We start from the raw sequence: 23,413 nt of genomic DNA, 5'->3' as shown, positions 1-23,413 counted from the left end.
AAACTAATTTCAGTGAGCTGATCTTTCTGCCTGCACCCGGCTCCCACTGTTTGTGACTGTGAATGTGTCACACTCACCTGAACAACAGCCAGGAGGAGTGGTGTCAAACTCGTGGTGAGGAAGATGATGGAGGAACTCGCTGACTCTGAAGACTTCTGCCTGGACCGGACACCGAGCAGCTCCGTGAGGACGCTGTTGTTAAAGTTAAAAGTAATGAAATAAAGTAAAGTTTATATGTTCAGTCAAACACTGGCCTCCGCAACAAGGCCATGGTCGATACCAGCTTCTCCCTGTGTCAATTTACTCCAGTTTCCTCCTACATTAAAAATGTTGCTAGTAAAAGTTTTTTAAATATTTGTTTTTGTCTGAGAGAACGTGTAAGGAATTATGTCTTGATTTCTTAACTTTAAAGGGAGATTAGTATTGAATATTTTATCACACATTTTAATCTATTTAAAAGGGTTAACATCATCATAGGTTAAAATATGAAAATAAACACGAAGTAATTGCTTACATTTAATAATGTAATATTATTATTGTTATTATTATTATTATTATTATGGTCAGTGGTTCAATCTGTGGGTGATGAATGTGGCAGAATGAAGTTGGTGAACAGTGACACCTACTGTTGAACTTGAACATGACTGATAACTTCAATACTAAAGTGATGGAAGAAATGCCCCTTAAAAAATTTAAAAATTGAATACGTGTAACCAGGTGAACCAGGGGTTTATTATTCTTGGCCTGGCCACGTATAATTTCTCTTTTTATTTTATTTACATGTTGTAAATAAATAAATACAAATGAATGAATGAAAAGTGTCCCTCTTACTTAAATCTGAACCCAGTGGATACAATACGATTGAAACATTGTCATGTAATTGTATGTTGAATGAATTTCAGTGTAAACTTACAATGAAGTTGTATTGTATCGTAAACTGTGCTTTAATGTCCCTGTACAGCATCTTGTATCTGTGTATGAAAGGTGTTTTATGAATTAAATTTCTTTGTCTGTTGTTTTTATTATTATTATTATTGTTGTTATTATGATTTGAGGGGCAGATTAGACACGATTATTCTTCTTTCTGCTCCTTTTCATTTCACATGTGAGATTTTGTGTTTGCATTTAAATTGTTTTGTTTGGTCGATGAATTAAATAAACTTATATATAAAACATTATACATAATTCTATAAACACTGGTTGCATATGAATGAACTCTGCAGGTAAACAGGACCATGTTGTTTCTCTTGTTAAAGGTTTTTTATAACAACAGTGTCTCTGTCTCCTCTGTGTTAAAAGCACATGGCCTCAGCCTGGAGGAGTTTAACCAGTTAACTCTGCTGCCTGCCTGGAATCAATCATTCATGTTCTCTCTGGACCAGTTTCTCCACCACCACCACCACCATCCTCTTCCTCTTCCTCCTCTGTGTGTGTGTGGAGAGAAGCAGCAGCAGCCTCCTCTTCTTCCTCCTCTTCCTCCTCCTCGACAGCCTCCTGTTTTTAAAAATGTCGGAGGAAGAACCAAACATGTCGACAAGGAGGAAATCATTGTTAAGGTAATTCAGCCTCCGCTGTTAGCGCCGTGTGCTGGAGCGGCTGTGTGCCGTTAGCTAATGTGGCTAACCCGGTGATTCCCGTGAAGGTCTGCGGGGCCGAGGTGAGGTGTCTGCGGGAGGAGGCGCAGCGCGATGAGGCGCTGGACCACCGGAACATTTGAACGTGACACGAAGTGAAGCTAACGTTAGCATGAAGGCTACAGACCGCTAAGTGTGTTGCTAACGATGCTAACAACAGTTAGCCGCGGAGAGGAGAGGGTGTGTTTGTTTATCACCTGACAGGAGACAGGGGTTCTTCTTTAAATGAGACAAATAACAGCGTGTGTGTTTGAGTCGTGTTAAAATGGAGGGTTTTGTTTTTAAAGGTGAAAATGATCAGATTTGACAGAAACAGGACGTTAAAACAGGCACATCAGCGTTAGAGGCTGTGAAACATCCGAGTCAAATGAAGCGTGTAGCTCATTTAAAAGGGTTTAAAATGTGAACACGCAGACGTGTTTTCTGGTAAAGAAACAATGGTGTTAATAATATTAATTTTATTATTATAATGAGTGTCACTTTCACAGCACAGCTGGAAACAGCTGCTTCTTTATGCATGGTGTCAAGTGAACACTGCGGCGTTCACTGACTTCAGGAAAAGTCCCTTTTTATTTTTGACAGATTATTGGCGAGTTTCAATACACATGAGCACATGGAGCTCACTTGACTTCACCTGCACATTTTACTATGCAACTTTTTTTCTTTGCATTAAAGCCATCCCATAATGCTCTGCATACCATAACATGTTTCCTGTTGGCTTCTTATTCTAAAACATATACAAAGATATTGTGTAACACCTGGACCAAAGGTTATCAAAACAACAAAAGAAAACAGAAATTAAAATCGGAAAACTTGAAACCCCCTTTGTAGGACATAGCACATTTTCAAGCATGACAGCATCTATATCTAACGGCACTGAACCTACACTTTGATAAATAAATGTACATGTTTAATATTGTTATAAATAGAATAAACTAATATCTGGCTAACATGATAGAAATAGGATCAAATGTGGGTTAATGAGGAAAATATGCTTCATGAAGGCAGGTAGAATTTCAATACAGGAAATAGCAAGGTGCCATGCAATGGTAAAAAATATCTTTATATGCTGCATTTACATAAAATCATATAAAGCTCTTTTAAATACAAAAATAAACACAAAACAAGTGCTATTTATATTTAATTATTTTGTATATTAATGTATTGGAACTACCCAAATGTTATATAATGTATATAAATGTGTACTTATCACAGATTTTACATATATAACAGCTGCAAAACCAAGTTAAACACACGATCTGATGCTGTTTGTTTGGTTTGTATATTGCAAATATATTTCTATTATGATCAGTTGCGAAATGAAGAATTTTGCATATATATAAGTGTTTGAATTAAATGCAAATAAACATATATAGGGTTAAAGATCCGTCCTTTTAGATTTAGATTATTATTGGTGTTCACTTTCTCTCCCATTGGCCTCAAACGCGGCATGGAATACCTTACAATATTTTGACATGTGTAGCCAATCACGTGCCTTGGAGCAATTTAGGCCCGCCTGCTCGCTCAGCCGACCAATCAGCGTTGTCCCTTAGTGCAGCTTGAGTTCCTGTAGTGAAAAAAGCACGTTGCTCTGACAGAGAAGTGGAAGAGTTCAGTTCATTTCATCATCAGGTCGAGCTGCTGAGTTTTCTGACGTCATGCCAACTGCAGGGTAAGAACGAGAAAAGCCACCTGAGGGGAAATCCCAATGTTTTATCATGATGTGTTTGAGTGGGTTCATTGAAATGACTGGTGGAGTCACACCTTGAGTTTGAGTGTGATGGCCTCAGTGACTCTTTGACATCTCCTCCTTTTGCATGTGATGTAAAACTCTTTTACGGTTATTTCTCAAGCGTCACATGTGTCTCCTGTGTTTTATGAAAGTTGGGTAACATGGTTTTTAAGGACTGTTGTCTGTCTCTACATTATATGGTCAATTGGGGGGAAATTCTTAATTTATACTGGTTCCGTCTTTGACACATCATCAAGAGTTTGAATGACCGGAGAAGTGCCTGCTGTGCTTTTGGTCTCCATCTAAAAGGGGCAGGAAGTAACTCAATCCTTCACAGTTGTACATTTCTCAGTGGGAGCGAAGGAGCCATCTCTGCCAAAGTTATAAAACAAATCCATTCATGAGTCTGTTTTAGGCTTGTGTGTGTTTTCAAATGTTTGGGTCACTTTACTGTCTTGTGTGTTTTTTGCACGTATTGACCATAGAAAGAAGTTCAGTCCATCTGTGAAACATGCGGGGGGGGGTCGTCTCTCATCAGAGTTTCAAGTTGGTTTAAATTCAGCAAATCGGGAGCAGATGATCGTCCGTGTCACAGCAGGACGTTTGTTTCGACTGATGTGTGGGAGTTCGCCTAATACAATGTGTTTCTGTCTCCTCGCAGTGAAAACACGCTTTTTGGGATGGGAAACCCCTTGCTGGACATTTCAGCTGTTGTGGACAAAGATTTCCTTGACAAGTAAGCGGGGGACGACTGATTGTTTCCACTGCATCTTCACATTTCTCTCTCACGTTACCGAACCACTCTCACTTTGAATTTAATTTTTACGTTTTCCTAAAAGGTTTGGACTGAAGCCCAACGACCAGATCCTCGCTGAAGACCGGCACAAAGCCTTGTGAGTCAGAGCTTCACTGGGACACCACCACATGCTTCACTAGTGTAACGTGATGTGGCACCAAAAAAGGGCTACACCGGTCATTTATACCCACTACTTCCATTTTAACCCTGCATGCTGTGCTTAAAATAGCCAAGTCATAAATTAGACCTCTGTAACCAGGAGCCTCGGAACTCGACACGCCAACATTTTTTTCAAGCTAAGCTACACCAAGATTTCCTCCTGCTTTTAAGCTAACTAGTAAATGGATATATTTCATCTACATGCTATGACACTGACACCAGGGAATTTATTCTGAGTTTTTGCTAAGCATGCACATTCCCTTTGCAGACCCTCCCTCATTCACACTGCAAGCACATGCCAAACAGTAACACGATAACCTTCCTCGAAAACACGCTAGTGCGTTTGGCTCATATGCTCTTTTGAAACGCAGCGGGATGTAAACTTGGCTTGTAAACGGCAAAAAGACCAACTCGCATTAACACAGGATGGAGCCCTGATCGCTCACCAGCCGTATGACATCCTGTTTCTTTTTATATGATTGAGTCCACATGGTGTCTCTTCTGGGAATTTGTCTGTTTTTAGTACACACATAAAAAAAGTTAACCATCTGAAAGGATGATGAGTGGGAGTGGGGTCAAAAACGACACATTAATAAGCAAATTGCATATTCCATATATACTGTACATGATTTTAAATTGAACATTTTTGAATTGTTTGAAAATTATGATTGAATTAACTTGAATAATTACATAAGTGGTAAAACACAACTTTCTGAGGCTTACAACTGTCAACGTTTTTAGTTGCACACTTACACAGCAACACACTCAAAGATATCAGTTCCCTAAATATGCCTGAAAAGAAAAGAAAAGAAAATCCTAGATCCGCCCCCTGATCCAGATGTGCACCAACAGTCACTGGGTTCTTTCTTGGCCCATGTATCAAAGTTTCAAGTTTCAATAAAATCGGTTGTGTAGCTTTTGAGTAATTCTGCTGACAAACAAACCGTAATAAAAACGTTAACCCCTTTGGTGGAGGTGAAAATCCAGGATTCAGCTTTGCACCAGAAATCAATCGTTTATTGGTCTGTGGCCTTAACTTTACATCAGGTATCAATAACATTTGACAGGATCCTGCTGAGTAACAGGACAGAAAGCAAAGCCTTGGTGGATCAATCAGGCAGTTAAGTGCTCCCCCCCCCCCCAGAACTTTTTATTTCTGTCGCCAAATGCTCGAGGACGAACAACTCTCTTGCTCCACAGTCACACATCCACTGCCCAGCACAACACGTCTTATCTGGTGAATGTAAGATAACCACATTGCTATCCACTGGGGGCACCTCTGCACTGGTGTTAAGGGAGGAGCAACTGCTGCCGTTTCATTTCCCTGGACACACATTTATCAGTCTGCAGATAGAGACAATGACCTTCTGGTCACGTTGTGCGTCCCTGGTAATTGCATTAGCTGACATTTACTGTGATATAACACCAGCATTATTTGTATTATATGAAAACAAGTCTTCAACAGCAGTAAAACAATATTATTATTATTTGGAGTACATTGAAAAATGTGTATAAAGACTCATGTTCTTCATAGTTATTGTTACTAATATTATTGATTCAGCTGTGAAATAAAATGTATTATAGCTGTTAAATTCATTAACATGACATTTGTTTTTATGCTTATTAGCAGAACATGTCAGTTTTTAAAAGGACATTGACAGTTATTTGCTATCTGTCTGTAGTTTGATGCAGATGTGGATCCAGATGAATCATTTTCTGTTGTTGAACACAGACAGAGACGGTTTGTGCTTTAATGATTTCATAAATTCTGCCTTAATATCTTATAAATGCATAAGTTCAGAGGAAATAACTGTAAAATTAAAATAGCAGGTGTAGCGTATAAACTCTCTAAAGACAAATCAGCCCGTCAGATGGTCTGCACCTTACAACAGGCTACCTTGTCAGGTCTTGTTACTTGACAAAGGGACACATGCGACCTCGGGCGGCGGCGGCAGCGGCGGCGGCACAAAGCAGCAGCATCATCAGCAGTGTTGTTCTCCTCCAGCACAAAGGCAGCGGTGTTATCTTTAGCCCAACAGACACCGTTCCCTCCACATTCTACACAAGGTCAGGGCAGGATTAACATGGTGCTTAATTCCACAGCACAATGCATTTCAATGCATACAATACCGCACACACACAGAGCAGCACTCATCGCCATCACGCCTGTCAGTTTGTATCTGAATGTACATGTGGGATTTTTTAACTTAATACAGTATGGATTATGAAGAGCTGTGGCTGTAGATGCTGAGATACGAGCCTTCCTGGTGCCTCTGTGTGGTCAGTGAAAACACTTCAGAGTGCAAAGAGGTCAAACACAAGGTCATTGATCTGCGGGTGAGGAAGAACTGGGCCGAAGAGTTGTGACAAATAACATCGTTACTGGAAAAGGCCACAATAGACTTACAAGCCGAGGCGGCTAACACTATTGTTGTGCTTATGAATCTACACAGTGTAACATGATTCATTTCTTTCCCCTATCACCCTGGTGGGGGAGAGATCATTGGATGCAGTGCGCTGTGGCCATGCCTTAATTCAATTATCTAGTCACAGCAGAGCCCATATAATCCTGTTGTGGCTGAGAAATTGCCTGCTGTACAGTAGAAACCATCAGCGTCCCTGTTAGTACTGGCTGGGGACTCGATATGTGTGTTGTTTCCTGAGTAGGTCTCGGCTAAATCCACAAACAAAAGAAAGTTGTTTAAATGATCGATTAAAGCATTTGACGTTTATCAGGCGAATATTCCAAACGTTCACTGGTTACAGCTTCTCAAATCGGAGGATTTTCTTATCGTCTCACATCATTATGAATTTAAATATGATGCCGTAAGTAGATCATCGAAAAGTTTTTGATAATCGGTTGATTTTTTAAAATGCCCAAAAATGTCACTGTTTATGACTTATATATGAATATTTACTGGTTTAATAGATCGACAAAATCTTTGCGTTTAGACGAATATGATTGTTTTTCTGCATTTCCTTACATTTCTTATTCATTAAATAAACATCAGATTAATGCATCCACACATGCATACATTATTAATTAGGGAATTGACTAATCAAGACAATACATTTTAAAAAATTTAAATAGTAATTAGTTGCAGCTTAAATATCAACACTAGATATAAGTATTAAAAACGCAAGACTGAACCACTTGTTTGCACTGTGTGACAATAACAATGGGCACTGTATAGTTTTATTTTGAATCAATCCCACGTACACATCCTGCTGCTGTAAATACTCGTAGGCTCCCCAGCTGTGTATTGATCCACAGCTAATCCCTTTTAAAAAACGTGTTTGAAATAAATCAGCTGGAAAGTACAGTGCCCAGCTGTTCAGGGACACTCCTGAACCTTTTTAAACTGAAACTATACTGTATGTTTGTGACCTCTTTTTTTTTTTTTTTTTTAAAGATTAACCCCAGCTGGTCTTGTTTTTATGGCAAAGAAAGACACCAGCGTTTTCCTTTCCATGAAAACGGACACAGGATCTGCTCTGCTGCAAAAACACTGACTTCCTGAGTGTCCTTGTTGCTTAGTAGTTAAGACTCATACCATGTAACCGCAATGTCGCTTCCGGCCCCAGACTGTTGTTACATTTCATACCATGTACTGTACTCACACCCCATGTGCGTATCTAGTATCTAATAAGCAGACAAACAAATCTTTGAAACAAACCAAACTCAGTTCATAAATCACAGTATAATCTCAGAGAGAGTCGTCCGTGTGAGGCAGCTGCTGCTTGTCAGTGCTCTGTATATTAGTGGTTAGTGGTTGGTGAGTCATGTTGCATTGAACATCCAGGTGTTGTTGCGTATCTTATTCAGATGATATTTCCCCGGTGGTGAGTGAGCGGCAGTTGAAAAGGTTGTTTCGAGAAGATGTTGGATTTTGAGTTGAGGTCTCCAGGGTTTTGAAATGAGGGTACGAGAGGAAACCAGTCAACCAACGCACTGTCCATGACTTCCTTTCTGCACCGCGTACACATGTGGTGTTGTCATGTAACGCTGTAGGATGTTTCTCACTCTTTATAGTCACTGCTGCCATCATGTGGCTTGAAACGCAAGCCTGACTCCCGCAGGGTTAGTGGGTTTATAATGGTGTTTTATAACTTGCAAGGATTCATGGAGTTCATATTGTATTTATCTCGCATGATTAGAGCCCGACCAATATAGATTTGTGTAGACTGATATGATAAATTAAAAGCAAATTAAGCATAGTTATAGATTTCCCCAATGCGTAGTTATGTTTTAACTCAACTTTAGGCCATAAAACTAGAAGAAGGTTTTAAAATCAGCAATATTATGTAAGGGTTGAATCATTGTGATGTGGCTATATTAACATCTGTCCTGTTACTCATGAATACTACATTATACATTTTAAAAAAAAAGTATATATAACTAAAAAGAAAACACAAATACAACCAAATATATCAAACTTGAAGTAAGAAAATAAATGTTTGTATTTGAAATGTAAACAAGTTTTTCATAAACCGATAGTGATGTTAGTGAAAGTGTTTGTGTTTTTTATTATTATCCCACAGTCCAGACACATGCAGGTTGGGGTTAGGTTGGTTAGAAACGACCACGTGAGGGTTAATGGTTTGTCTCAGTATGTCGCCTCTGGGATACACTGGTGACCTGTCCAGGGTGTAACTCCACCTCTTGCCCAATGGCAGGATTTGGTTGCAGCCCCCCTGTAACCCTTAACTCATAAGCGCTATGGATGGATGCCACAACAGTGTTGAATTTCTCTGCTTCTCACTTTCTGAATTGCAGTAAACGGGGTATGTACCTCTGGTGGCCAGCAGGAGGCAACAGTCGCCTGCTGTTTTCTACCTCCAGGAGCCTCCAAAGGAAACAACATGTCAACCTAATGAAAACACGCCTCTTTCTGCAGGAGATTATAATGTGGGCAAATAGACGTTTTATTTCAGGATAACTAGGCATTACGGGTGTTTTTAGTGCACGCAGTATTTCATAATACACCAGCCACCCAATCCCTCCTGGGCTCGCTAACCACATCATATTAGAGCTAATGATTATTAGTGTCAAATGAGTGAGTCATCGTTATTGAAAGTGTATTGTCACCTCTGAGGGGGGGTGGTAAAGATCAGCTGGCTCGTGAATATTACTCTCGTTCAAACATTTGTTTTATGGCTCCCTCTGTCCGATGATAATTAATTGTTTACTTTCTCATCTCTGGATGATGGCGTGACTCTTTTCAGAGGTTGTTTGCTCACAGCAATTAAGTTCATCAGCACTCATCCTCCTCCTCCTCCTCCTCCCTCTCTCTCCCGCTCTCTACCCCTCGCTCCCTCCCTCCTTTTCTCTCTTTCTGTGTGCTAAATGCAGATTAGCAGCGTCACAATCGCATCCAGAATGAGAGTAAACTCCTCATTATGCCGTGTGACCCTCTGCTGCATGAATAATTCAGGGCTGCAGTGTTAGTGGCTGGCTTGTTATTAGCATTCCCGATGGCGACGGGAAGAGAGAGAGAGAGAGAGGGTGGGAGGCTCATATCACTGACAGGGCTGACTCAGGGGGATCAGCGCTGGATTGAGACACACATCACACACACATCATCACACGACACAGGAGATCAGTGGAGGTGCCTCTCCACTCGCACACCCCGCTGTCTGTGTACATCTCGCACACCCCTGCTGCTGCTGCTGCCGTGAAGCTCAATCTGCTTACTGGGAGGAAAACAACAAAGGCCCCTCTCACTGAGTACATGCTAAACACTCTGGCTCCTGGGTGTGCGTGTGATAGATTCTGCTCTGTAAACACACTTGACTCTACCCCTCTTTTTTTGTTTTTTATAGTTTTATGTTTTCAATATATAACGAAGCGAACCGTGAGTGCTAGAAACCCCCGGCTGAGCTACCCTGGTGTGTGAGGGGGAGAAACACTCTGCTGTGTGTCTGTCTGTGTGTGTGTGTGTGTGTGTGTGTGTGTGTGTGTGTGTGTGTGTGTGTTTGTGTGCTCACATGCAAGCATGCGTGCAGAAGCTGCATGTGCTTGCCATGGTGCCACTTCACTGGATGCACTCATGCTTGACTGAGTGTGTAGACACATTACTACACCTCCCCCCCTTTTTTTTTTTTTTTTAAAACTTCCCATTCGCCTCGTCTGTTGCTGAGGCTGAGCGGTGTACTACAGTACTTAAACTCACCTCCGCCGGCCCACTGGGAGGGAACGGCGGGCTCCCTCTGCCGCTGAGGGCAAAGGTCACGGGCCTGCATCCATCAGCCGACCTCCGAGCCAAAGAGGGGGCGCAGAGATTAATGGCACTCAACTGGTAATTGAGACATCAGAAACATGTTCCGCTGCCAACCGCGCTGCTGTTTATGTTTTATTGATACGCATGAATTCAACCATTTGGGGATGCTTGCATAAATGTGACATGCTCACCAGAGCTGTACTCAACTGTAAGGAATGTGGATCTAGACCTTTTGAATTATAAAACGAGAAAACCTTTCAAATAATTGAAAGAGAGGAGGAAAAAGCACACCCTCCCCCGTCTTGCTGTGCTGTGTTCCTGTAGATGAAGGGTGCATCGCTCCGCAGTTAGAGCCACACATGCTGCATTATGAGAGACGGCTGATGCAATCATAATTAAGGCTCGTCCTTGCTGGAGCTACAAATGTCTCCCTCTGGTTGAAGGTGGCAGCCAGCAGGTGGTGCCAGAAGGAAACATCACAAGTCAAAGGGGGTTGGAGAAAACATAATCCACATCTCTGTGCATGTGGGCGTCCCCTCTCCTCCCCTCCTCTCCCTACAACTCCCCCTTTTAAAGAGCCTTTTATAATTAAAATGTGGGTGTCTCAGCCAGTACATACAGCATGTTCAGTTCAGAAAAGCATCCTCAGGGCTATTTTTAGTCGTCCTTGTTCCCCGGCAGCCACACAGGAAAAGCCAGTGATGGTATCAGCACCTTATACATGTAGGCTAGTTAGTGTGCTGTCTGTGCTGATCATTTCTCTACAGCAAGCCTGTGCGGGGGTAGAGATGGGAGGCCTCGCTGGTGAGCGGCAACACTCCCCGTGTATTTAAAGTTCACACTGGGCCATATGGTCCCCGCAGTAGGGGGTGTTGGTGGAATTATTCACACGGAGCGCTCTGAATCACCAAGATCCCGGTATCAACCTCCGAGATAAGGGGAACGTCTCAAAGGCTTTGTGCTCGGGCTTCAAATCTCAGTCCTCAAGAGAACACCAGAAGCCTCATCCTTGCTTACACACTTGCTCTTCCCACTCTCTCCCTCAACGTGTCCCTCTTTCCCTCTGTCGCTCTTTCATGTCCTCGCACAAACACACTCACTCTCGCACTCCCTCTCCCACATCCACACAGCGCAGTGTGACAAACAACGCCACCCTCTGCAGCGCGAAGCCAAAAACCTGTGACATTTTAGACGAAATAATATGAACTCATCCGCCATGACCAGATTTTGCGCCCCCACCCCACCTCGCCTAATCCTTGAGTGCAGCCTAATTAAGTACAAACAGCGGTCCTCGGTTAATGCCAACAAATGAGCTGCTGCTGCTGGATCGGCCGATTTATTAAAGGGATGCACATTTGTTGTTTCTGCATCCTAATGCAATTACTCACCCATCACGACCATGTAATTGTGCCGTCATTAATTGTGCATCCAGTCTATAATGCATAAAGGCTCATGTAAAGACTTGTAGTTGGGGTTTTTCTCGCACCCAGGGACTCGAGGCAGGTTTTCTCAGCTGAATGGGGATTTACCCAAATGGATAGAGACACCTGAACGATGGCGATATCGTAATGCTTTTGTGAAAATCAACATTCATCCGTTACTGCAGTCTATTAGAAGATGTCAGAGGATGGGAACAAGGCCTCGCTCGCTGTTTGAATCATGACTCATTTGTGTTCGGTACTTTTATGCGCCTCATTCTTCGCCATCTATTCCCATCCTGCTCTAATGTGCCACTGATAAGAATGTCCTATTCATTCTGCGTTCCTCACCGGCTGCTATAAAGAGAGACAGAGTGCGAGAGAGAGAGACTCTACAGGCATTGAATGAAAAGCACATCTATTTCTGAGGGGGGAGCGCGAGCACGGTAGAAGATAATTATTGATTTGAAATAAGAAAAGATAAGGCTCAACCTTGAGCAGCACAGCGATAGCGCGTAGAACAGAATAATTAATGGGCCTGTCTTGTGTCGGGACAAGCTTTCACAGTGAGACGAGCGTATTGATTTTAAACAGATAAACTGCGTAACCCTTTGTGAAGGGTTTGACAAACAATTTAATTGGGGGGGAAAAACAACAATATTCCTCACCCTTTCCATCTCCCTTTCATCACTTCCCCGAGCTGTTTTTCCTGCGCCTGACCTATTGAAACAATTACTGTGCATCAGGCCTTGTACTGCCTCCAGACTACCAAGGAAGGTTTTGGTGTAGGATGCACACGCTGATTGGGGAGGGGGGGGATCTAATCAATGGCGGAACCTGTTTCCACACCAGATGCTTGTGTTGAAACTGGGATTACTGGAGCCTTTTAGCTGTGTTGCCCCCTCGCTCTGCCTCTGTCAGAGAGAGAAAGATGGATCTGCCTGTTTAAATGTACCTGCCTGCTGGAGCTGGAGCAGAGACAATTTACTGTTCTTGTGCAGCCCTCCTCCTTCCTAATCCCCAAGGAGAGCCGCAAAGTCCTCTCACTTCTTCCCTTGCCCTCCCCTGATTAGCGATAGGGGCCGTTTGATCATGTTTCCCTGCCTGTCCTTGTGATTTGTAAGCTGTTTAAACGTGAATGAGGCAATTAAATACGGACGAACGGCGCGTAGGAGAGTGGGTGCCGCGGTGATCATTAGCGATGAATTACCCTGGTGTGCACTCAAACACTTGGGAGGACTTTCAGGCCGACCACTCCCGAGGATCCAGATCCAATCTAGCCATTGATTAACAGAGACTTGTTCTTCCTGTGAAATCACTCGACGGGGATTTTAGGGCACTCATCCGGTCTTATCGAGATAGGCTAACATCAAAGGGGAATGAAGAGGGATTGGGTAAATGGGGCTCGCCTTGCCCTCCATGTAAGAGACTTAGACGAGCAAATCTTGAATTATTGCCTCATGTAAATAATCTACTTGCCTCTGCTTTTTTTGGGGGGTGAGAGAGGAACTCATGAGTCACTCGGGGCAGAGAACACTCATCGTACTTTCAAAGCTCTCATATTTCCCTTGATGGGAATCAGCGGTGGGGGCTCCAGCTCCAGGAATGTAAACAACACAATGTTCCTGACTTGTGAGATCGGCCCCAACAGTTTGGATGTGCTAAGCTGGGGGGAGATGTAACGGTATTAGTTTTTGAGGAGAACGCTCATGTCCTCTGAATACAAATGTTGCATTCAGGAGCCTAATTCGCCTGATTTCAATATGATTTGATTTAGGCCGAATAAATAAGTGCTTCTATTAGTCTCAAATTGGAAGGTATGAAATTGAAAAATAGCACAGAGCCTTTAGTCGAGAGTGGTATTTAACCAGTGTGTCAGGGGCACATGTTGCATAACACGGGCCGTCCATGCATTAGCAGTATGGATGGCATAGTTGGAATTGCTCTGAACAACACCACTGGGTTTTGAAAAGCGGAGGTTACCGGCTGAGGACATTTTGTTCAAAACAATTTCTTTTTCTCCGCTCCCTCCCGTCAGCGAGTGAGCTCAGGCTGCAGTAGATGGAAAGGGATTTTCTCTCCCTAAATGGCCAAGGGGGCCTTTTACGGTGTCACTACTATGGGATCACATGATGTTTGAGGGTGTAAAGGTCTCGAGGCAGCTGCTCCTTTTCGGATGGGATTTTCGAGGCGTCCAGGAGCAGGGCCCCATGCTGTCTGCACTGAAAGGTGGAGCAAATACTTCTAGGGAGAGAAAAAAAAAATATCCTCAGTAGCTGTGTGTCTATTTGAAATGGGTTCTGGAGTCCCTCGGCTGCCTTCATGTTATAAACACCCACAGTGCTCAAATTCTTCCTTTGTCAAGAAGTCATAACAGGTGTCTCAGGAAGGATTTTTTTTTTTGCTTTTCCCGGTTAGCATATTTTCCACTTGCATGGAAAGTTTTTTTTTTTCTTTATTGGAAACATTCTGCCCTGGGTAGACCCCTCGCCTTGAGACATGATATGCAGACTTTCTTTGAAGCAGTAAAGGTTACTTTCACACTTGCTCAAAATTCGGCCATGCCTAGTTAAACCAGGTTGTACACCTCTGGCTGACATGTGTTGGTAAGCCACGGTGCACTTTGCATACAGATTGCTCTACTCTGCGGCGAGTATATGCAACAGACACAACATATTCAAGTTTTAAGCAAGCCCCCCTCCCCCTCGAAAAAAAGTGCAACCTTTGACCTCCCTTGAAAATGTTTTTGTAATCCTAAAAAGGGAAAAGTATTGGCACTGTGCTGCAGAGCCTTTACATAACCACCACCCCCCTGGGATAACTCACAAGCATTTTCTCAACAACCCCTCTCACTCAGTTAATTTAAGGGTGGAATTGCACGTCGCGCCAGTGGGAATGCTATGGTGCACCTTGAACTATTTACCATCTCATTGGATTTCTCCCCCACTGATGTAAATACACTTACAAATGGACAGTCTTCAATTTACAGTTGAGGTAAAAAAGGGAGTCAAGGACCTCCTAATGTGTCGGATCATCTTGACTGCAGTTGGGTCAATTTCCTGAGCAAAGTGGACGTGTTTATACAGCCTGCCCCCTGGGAGGCTGTTTGTGTGAGCGACGTGGAGAATGCACATTATTCATGTTCGCGGCTCCCCAGATAAAGACTCTATCTCGCTGCATAGCCCGGCTTTGCATCACGTTACGCACAAGCATGGGAGCTATTGATGCTTGAAATGGCAGCATGATGGGGAAAATACAAAAAAAAGATAGAATCAGACTCGAGAGTGCTCCTTTGGTTTGTGTTTGGAAAAACTCCGCAATTGTTTACTTCCCATTCCCCAATGTAATTTCTGTTGTCTTGACTCATTGTGTCTAAACTTCGCTGCATGGTTCAGACATCAAACATTTAATCAGTGCTCGCTCCCTAAACACAGTTATTTAACTATGAGATGGTTTTTTTCACACATTTCTAATTCCCTGAAAAACAAAATGATGATGAACGAAATGAATGAATATATTCTATTATTAGTTATTTAGATTTCTCTTCTTCCGGTTGCCCAGAAATTATTTTCTGCTTTAATATTATTTAGGCAGCTACAACTACTGTACAGACAAAACTACCAAACTGCCTCTTTTCAACTCCTGCAACATTTGTGTTGAAGTATCCCAACAAACAAAACTCAGCATTGCTCACTTCATTTCTTCTTCCTGTTGTCTTTCCTAAAAAGTTTATTTAAACATCTTTGACCTTATATGTCAAAAGGTATGTATGTATGTCACTTTCAAGTTTATTATATTGCAGAGTAAGTAAAAACTAAACTATTTTGACTCAACGTCAAGATTCCTAGACAGCGATTCTCCAGGTTAAGCTTAACTTCATATATATATGAATTATAGTGCAGTGAAGCCATTTTGTCTTCATTTCTCTATCTGATGAATAAGTCCAATATTTACACTCCTTTCAGCTCGGTTTTTGATCTTCACCAGCTCCTGAGAGAGAGTTTGAAAAATGAGAAAAAAATCAAATCTTGCAAAATGTTTGGAAATAGATGAGTTCTTGAAAGTGCTTGAATTTCAATTCAATATTATTCTAAGCGCCAAATCCCAACAAACATTATCTCAAGGCACTTGACACAAAATTATACAGAAACCCGACAGTTCCCACACAAAAAAGTATTAACTGGAAGAAACTTCGAACAGAACCAGACTCAGGAATTTGTATATTTAGAGCAAAATGTTCTTGAAGAAAAGAAAAAGTTATTTTGATATTTTTGTCTTTACATTGGTAAATAAGCCAAGTGCTATCAGCCCTCCTTAAAGCCTCTACTGTTCTATTGTCAATGAGCTTCTTCAGCTGCTCTGTGCTCACAAGCGAACAGGTTGCTAACTTTTCTGTTCATTGAAAACAGTTGTTCTCAGTCCCCCTCGAAACACGTGTTCAGCCCCAGCAGCTGGAAACAAGATTGATGAGACTGAACTTAAAACAGTAGATTAATGGTCCTGACATACAAACAATGAGCTGTAAGACACTTTGTTGAGCCTGGTGACAGTTTGCAGCTTTGAGCCACCAAAAATATGTTAACATGCAAAGACTCTGTTTGCGTGTTAAATTCATTATGTTAACATAATGTTAGCATGCTAGGTCATGTATGCTTATTTTAGCATGCTAACTACACAAGATACAATGTCATATGAAAATACAGATGTGTTTTTCATTGTTAGCAGGTTGTGATGTTAACATATTTTAGCATTCTATCTTATCCCTGTTTGTATGTTAAACTGGTGCTAGACTAATAAAAATGTGTATTCTTAATAGCATTATTATTAGTGGAATTCTTATTAGCATAATAATAATTATTGTTATTAGTAAGATATGTTAGTCTGGTTAATATTACATTCTAATTCTTATTGGCATCATTTTGAGTATTATTATTTGTAGTATTATTAGCATAAGCATTAATATAAGTAGTATTACATGTTAATCAGATTCATATTATGATTACAACTGGTTAAGGAATCACAAAGGTCATAAGGATCTATTCTCTAAATTGATATGACATTGTTTTTTAGATATTTCACTCTTTTCACACCCTCTAGGTCACAGCTGCTCCCTCACCCTCCACCTGAAATCCACTGTTCTATCTCCAATGTTAATGTCTCTTCTAACAACACCTGTCCTTGTCTTTATTCCAGGTTTGAAGAAATTGTCAAGAGGAACAAAGTTGAATATCACGCTGGTGGCTCAACCCAGAACTCAGTGAAAATTGCTCAGGTTAGTCTCCTCTGGCCCTCTGCAGTGCGCCTGAATGTGTTTTGAATACACAGTGGTGTGCTTGTAACCTTAGATTTGTCAGCCTGGCAGCCCTGGGAATACAGAGCATAGCTGCACAGCAAGTTGACACATTACAGTTTTAGGTGTTGTGAATTCATCAGACCTGCCGTGGAAAGAGAAAGGCAGGAGGGATTTATAATATTTGCAGTGTTATCTAGTTGGCCTAATTTCCTGAGACATATCAAACATCAATTAGAGAGAATTACAAGTAGATGCAATTAACATGTCACAACAAATTATATCAAACAAACGCTGATCGACTCCCTGGCTCGGAGACAGATTTCAGCATCTAAAAGAAATGGGTGATTGTCCAAATCTAAAATGGCAATCTGAACTTGAGACGATTATTCACTCAGATCCGCTTTTGTTTTATTTTGTGTGTGTTTTTTAAGTGACTGCAGCAAGTCTGTGAATTTGACATGCAGTGATTAGCTGCTGATAAGGCTTTGGTCTGCTCACGATAAACAAAGGAAAAGCATCCAGCTGAAAAATGACTCTACCAAGGAAGAAATGAGAGCAGAAGCTAATTGAGAGGCTGATGTTTGTGAAAGCGTGCTCTCACTCTCTCTCGCTCTCTCTCTCTCATCCGTGTGGGTTTTTTTGTTTGTACATGCCAGTACAGTGTGTAGAGTTCGGATTTGTACACATGCGCTTGTGTATGCACGCGTATATATATATGTGTGTCTCTGTGTGTATTTAGCACAAGATGGATACAGAGGGAGGGAGAAGGAAAGCAGGCAGGCAGGCCCCCTCAGGCTGCCACCATCTCCATGCTTTGGAGACAGTAAACATCCTTTAAAAGGAGACGCGGCGCTCTGCACCTCCATACAAACACTCTTTAATTATCAAGATCAGAAGCGTTTGCATAAACTTCACTCACTCACAGACAGTAACTGCCAATTTGATTTTATTCTTTCGGCAACAACTTCCCCTTCTTTTTTTTTATCTTTTGTACTTGTTGCAGTTGGATAAAAAAAAAAAAAAACGACTTTTCCAATTGAGTCAATTACACCAACCTTGAAAACTGTAATCTCAGATTTTTAAATGGATTATTTCTCTGTCTTGTCATTACACCAGCTAAAGCCATGGGTTTAGTGGGTCTGCCTCAGTTAAGACATAGACCTTGACAAGGATTTGTCATGTTTTATTTAAGAAGACATTGAAGAAACTGCCGCAAGGTGCGTAGCCACTCCTCAGGGAAATCAGATGGAGAAGGAGATTCTTAGTCCGGGCGTTTTCTGGAAAAAGAGCCGTCATGGCCTCTGCGCCATGAGAGAAGCATTCAGTCAACTAAATTGCTCTTATAATGGCACGGTAGACTCCAGTCAAATGTTATTCTACTCTGTTTATTTGGATATTTACCCCCTTCAGAGGGGAGATGTAGATCTGATTCTGAAATGCTCAAGATAACTAGAGTGTTTTCGTCCCACACCCAGAAGTCTCACAAACAGTTTCTGTCAATATATACCTTGAAGCGCTGACTTTTCCACATTTCACTTTCACTTGATGGTGTTCTTTTATGAAAAATGTATAATGCATAACCGGCTCCCAGATTATCACATTGTAGCACCTGCAGTATGCGAAACTTCAAACCCTGCTGTATTGTGGAAGCTGAACCTTCAAACACGAATGATATGCACTGCAGCACTGAATCCACATCAAAGGGCCCGGTGACTAAATGAGATGCTCGATCCAGGGCAGGTTTGCTCGGGAGCGCCATCGCCGCTGGAGGAGAGAGAGAGGTGTTCAGAGGATTTCCACTGGAATCGCTGCACACGCTGGGAAAACCCAGGGTGTGGGAAGATCAATGCCTCCGTCAGTAGAACTCGTACTCCTCCACAATCCGGCCGCTTCATCGGAGGCTGTAATAGGTTAAATACTACCGCTTCATCCCAGTTAAGATTTCTGCACTATCAAGGAAAACCTAAACCTTGGCTTTAGGAAGATACAGAATCAATGGTAATTGGATTTAGTCAAATGAGAATTGACCAAGCTGAAGCTTAGATGGATAAGTATTGTTTTCCTCTAACCGCTGTCTCTGCCCTGCTCTTTGATTCAAATCATCCATAGCAGTGTTTGCTAGTCGTCGATTGGTTGCGCTCGGTGCTATCTTTAGTGCTGGGACATTGCTTTTTTTTGTTTTCATCTTTCATGGGTTACGGCTCCTGTCACAACTTATCCGTATTCAAAGCAGACAAACTAGTAGATCCAAGGTAGATGCATCAACACACTTGTACTTCTTCTTTAGCTTTGCACTTCTCAATAAGCTTTAGATCTTGTTTAGATCTCGTCAGTGAAGTAGCGGGCTTGTATTCAGAGCTTCCTGGCTCTGATTCTAAAGGAGGGGGGGGGATGCAATGATAGAAGTGTGCTGGAGGTTGTTGTCTTTGCCCAGGCTCAACCAAACACCATGCCCTGAAGGGGCATCCGACATAAAGGCTTACCTCGTGGATGTTGTGGAGCTGTAAGGTAACAGAAACCAGCCCAGCGTTGTTTGCTCACATACAGCCCCACACTTCAAAGGGCTCTCTCCTCAGATTGAGTTCAGCGGGAAACCACAATCATATTTATTTCAGTCATTTACAAAGTTAAAGGGGAAGAAAGAAACAACTATGGGCTTTGTGGGCATGTGATCCAGAATTTGGTACCGCTGAGCACGCACTGTGTTTATCACAGGTGACAGAATCCGTGGGGGGGGGGACTCAGTTGACTGGAGGGCTGTATCAAGAAGCACAGTCAATTCATTTAGACAGAACATCAAAGTCCTCCAACAGCTCCTTGGGGCCCAGAGATTGAAGTCTGAGCAGAGACAGGCTCATAGGGAGTTATTGCCTCTGCCAGGGAAGTAGATCCTACTCCAAGTGCCTCGTGTAAACCGTGCATTCTCATTATGATCCCCACAAATCAACACCATTGACATATTTTACTTCTTTGCACTGTAAGCAGTCTTTGTAGCCGTTCACCAAAGGGACAAATTGCCTTGTGTAAGTGCTCCGGTCGTGAATGTGTCACAAAAAGTTATGATTAAGTATGTTCCCTCCTCTTTATTTAGATTTTGTGTGGCACTTGAACGCTGCCTCATCAATTCACTGTGATGTCTTAATTATTGTTTAGAGCTTTTGAAAAATCTGCCGTCTCTGTTATGGTTATGATGCCTGTTCAACATTTCCTCAGACTTGGTCAATCGTGGAAAAGGGGTGAATGGGGCCCAGGCTTGGATGTTGGCTCTGAGCTCTTAATTGAAAACGCATGTGCACCGCGCTGTTCAAAAGTTGTATTTAGAGAAGCAGGAAAAAAAAATTCCCTTCAGCACTACTTGACTTAGAGAGAGGTCCTCACCAGCTCATATTTTGTAGGGGAATACTTAAACTGGGTTTGATGTCTCATTGAAGGCATTGACTTATTTCTTTGGGTGAAAATATTCCATGACCTAATGTTTGGCTTTTGCAGCTCGTTTTGTTAAATAAATAAAGAACAGCAGCTCGCCTCCATTCGAATGAGCTAAATGAAGAAATACCTACGTCTGGTACCACTTAGGGAAAAGAGGACAGTTAAGGAGAAAGAGTGGAGCTCTTTGTGTTCAAACTATGTGCCTGAACTTTCTGGAGGATGTGCTTATACGCTAAAAGAGGGCATTCACTATTTCCCTCTCGCGTTCTGTTTTCTCTCTTGCATTCTTCTCAAACCTTTTATGATATAGTGTCAAGGCAAATATCCTTTGTCTGTAAAGAGACTTGAAGGGCTGTTGACACGTTTGATGGCCGACCTTTCTTTGGCGTGTCGGGGATCTGCGTGAGACCTTTTTGTTTTTGTTTTTGATCACACTGAGCGAGCTTGTAGCCGCATAGATCTCGGCGCAGCTGTGCTGGAATGAGCATGCTAATGACCGATTAAAACCTGAACCCTGGTGGGCCTTTGAGTTCCTCGCCGCAGAAATCAAGCCTCTCAAGTATGCGCCTGTTGTTAAAGCAAAAGCCTCTTGTTTGTTTTAAGACAGGTTAATTGCAGAACCACTGTTAGCACCCGCTCGGAGCCGTTTTATGGCACCAGGGTCTTGGCGTTTCCTTCCCCCATTATGAAGCAGCGGAAGGTCACAGTCTGTTAAGCCTCTTGTGAGAGATGCATGGAACCAAATGGATTTTTTTTCCTTTCTCTCTCCTTCCTCCTTCCCATCTCCACTCATTCTCGTCCTTCCAGGTGTGCAAGTGTGCTCTTGGGGGGGGCTGCCATTGTCTTTTGCTCGCCACGAGCAGCGGAAGCGAAGAACGGCTCATTCGCTTTGATGAGTGATGTGTTCATGCGTGGGCTTCAATGTCACCCGCCATGAGGCAGCTGTGAAGTCGCAGCTCACGTTTGTGGTGCCATTTACTCAATGATGAAGTGGGGAGATCTCCGTTGGTTCCACATCCACCTCCCGTTTACACACACGTGTACGAGCGCACACTGTCTGAGCACGTGTTCCTCCCACCTCAACTCTATTGTGACTGTGTGTCACAGCTAATACTAGTGTGCATTAAATCTCTAGCTCTGTGATCACAATGATAAAGGTTGACTGGGCAATTATGCATGGCTTTGTCAACATCAGGATTTGTTAACAGCTGATGGCCCCCGCCGCAGAACGCCGTCTTTCCCTCTGTTTCCTCGAATTAGATTTTCATATGAAAATAATTTGTTTGATTTAATTTTCCTCTCAGATAGGCACGATTTGAGTTACCCTGGTGAGAAATGGCACAGATTTCTGTATAGGTGACACATTACCGTCCCCGTTGAAGTTAATTTGCCGTCAAATTTGCGACTTAATTTAAACTGCCAAAGGGAAGACATGGGGAGTAGATTGTAACTCATAAGTATGCATTGGAAAGAGTGTTGATTAACATTGAGGGCTCGAGAGAGACCGACTCACTCAATGTGTATCATCTGGCCTCAGAGGCTGGCGGTGGAATTGAACGTGATATCTTGCATAACGTGTCCTTGCTTTAAGTCCTTGATTCCCGGCTCAGGAAGAAAGGCTGCACCATTGGCTTGCTTGCTTTTTGCTTGGCTGTTGTACAGATGCCCGAGCTCCAGGCGAGCTCGGAGTGAAATCTGAAAGGACCTGTGAAACAGGCAGTTGTCTATATACCTGGCAGCTTTCGCACATCAAATTACAGAATGATATTCTGCACAGGACACTCTGTACGCCTGACACGTTGCTGGATTCTGTGGTTAAATCCTTGCACTTGTATTCGCATGCAATGAACAAAAAAGTGCTCACATGGCTGTGTGATGCCTTTCAGACTGTAAACAATGGTTCATTAAATTAACTATTGCTTGGAATCATGCTTTGACACAGGTCAAGTAAGTGATGAATGCAAGGATGATTGTGCATTTTACACAACTGTTCTACATTTTCATATGATTATTGAACGATGCCCTTCTCTCATATTTCCCCGCAGAATGTCGGTGGCAGTAGTATTTATTTGGCACATTCTCAGCATGCTCCCACTCTTGTGGTTGAAGTGTTGCATAGCAACTGAGAAAAACAGCTTTAAATATTTGGTTAAAAAGGTTTTAAGAAAATAAAGAACAGACTGCAATTACTGTTCATTTCTCCCGAGTTCATAAGTTTAAGGAGCTGCAGAATTTGTGCCAAGTAATAAATGAAATACCAAATTAGGCTTTGTGTTTGCTTGGGAACGGTGTGTGTAGAATATTGCGTCCCCTTCTGCCAATTCAGTTATTCATCTATAGCTATTTTGTTTACTGAATAAATGCTGGCAGCTGTCTGCACCTCCACTAATTCACAACTGTTTTGAAACAAAGCTCACAGTAGTTTTTCAGAGTGCAGCTTGGCTCGGTTTTAAAGTCAACTGACTATACCTGTGACAGGATGGAAAATGTGTAGGTGAGTGCAAATTTGAAGTGATGTGCCTCAGGAAAACGGATGGGGATGGAGCGACGGGGATGGGGGCGCATGTGGAGAGAGAGAAGGCTGGATGACGCACAGCAGGTGACAGACAGACACTAATAGTAATGGCTCTTATCAGTGCTTCGCTCGCTCCCTCTTTTCACATGGGCTCTGACATCCTCCTCCTACTCCACCCCCTCCATCTAGCAGGGGGTGCTGGGAGCTCGCTGGGAT

At 42.4% G+C, this 23,413-nt stretch overlaps 1 protein-coding gene across 2 annotated transcripts in view; it reads left to right on the top strand.

Annotated features, from left to right (window-relative positions):
• The first annotated feature begins 1,394 nt into the window (after positions 1–1,394).
• The window catches only part of LOC118100130 (adenosine kinase), a 101,281-nt gene continuing 79,262 nt past the window's right edge, over positions 1,395–23,413 (top strand). The window contains exons 1-4 of one of the 2 annotated variants that reach the window (XM_035144883.2): positions 1,395–1,556; positions 4,028–4,102; positions 4,206–4,259; positions 17,154–17,232. In XM_035144883.2, the coding sequence (XP_035000774.1) occupies positions 1,507–1,556; positions 4,028–4,102; positions 4,206–4,259; positions 17,154–17,232 (258 nt within the window). In that variant the 5' untranslated portion in view covers positions 1,395–1,506. Of the gene's footprint in view, positions 1,557–3,179; positions 3,307–4,027; positions 4,103–4,205; positions 4,260–17,153; positions 17,233–23,413 lie in introns of those variants that run through there. The other variant, XM_035144885.2, reaches the window with a different exon arrangement.

Source organism: Hippoglossus stenolepis, chromosome 21 (genome assembly GCF_022539355.2).
Source record: "Hippoglossus stenolepis isolate QCI-W04-F060 chromosome 21, HSTE1.2, whole genome shotgun sequence".
NCBI lineage: Eukaryota > Metazoa > Chordata > Actinopteri > Pleuronectiformes > Pleuronectidae > Hippoglossus > Hippoglossus stenolepis.
The sequence above is the reverse complement of the archived record's forward strand: the minus strand, read 5'-3'. Positions and strand labels throughout refer to the sequence as shown.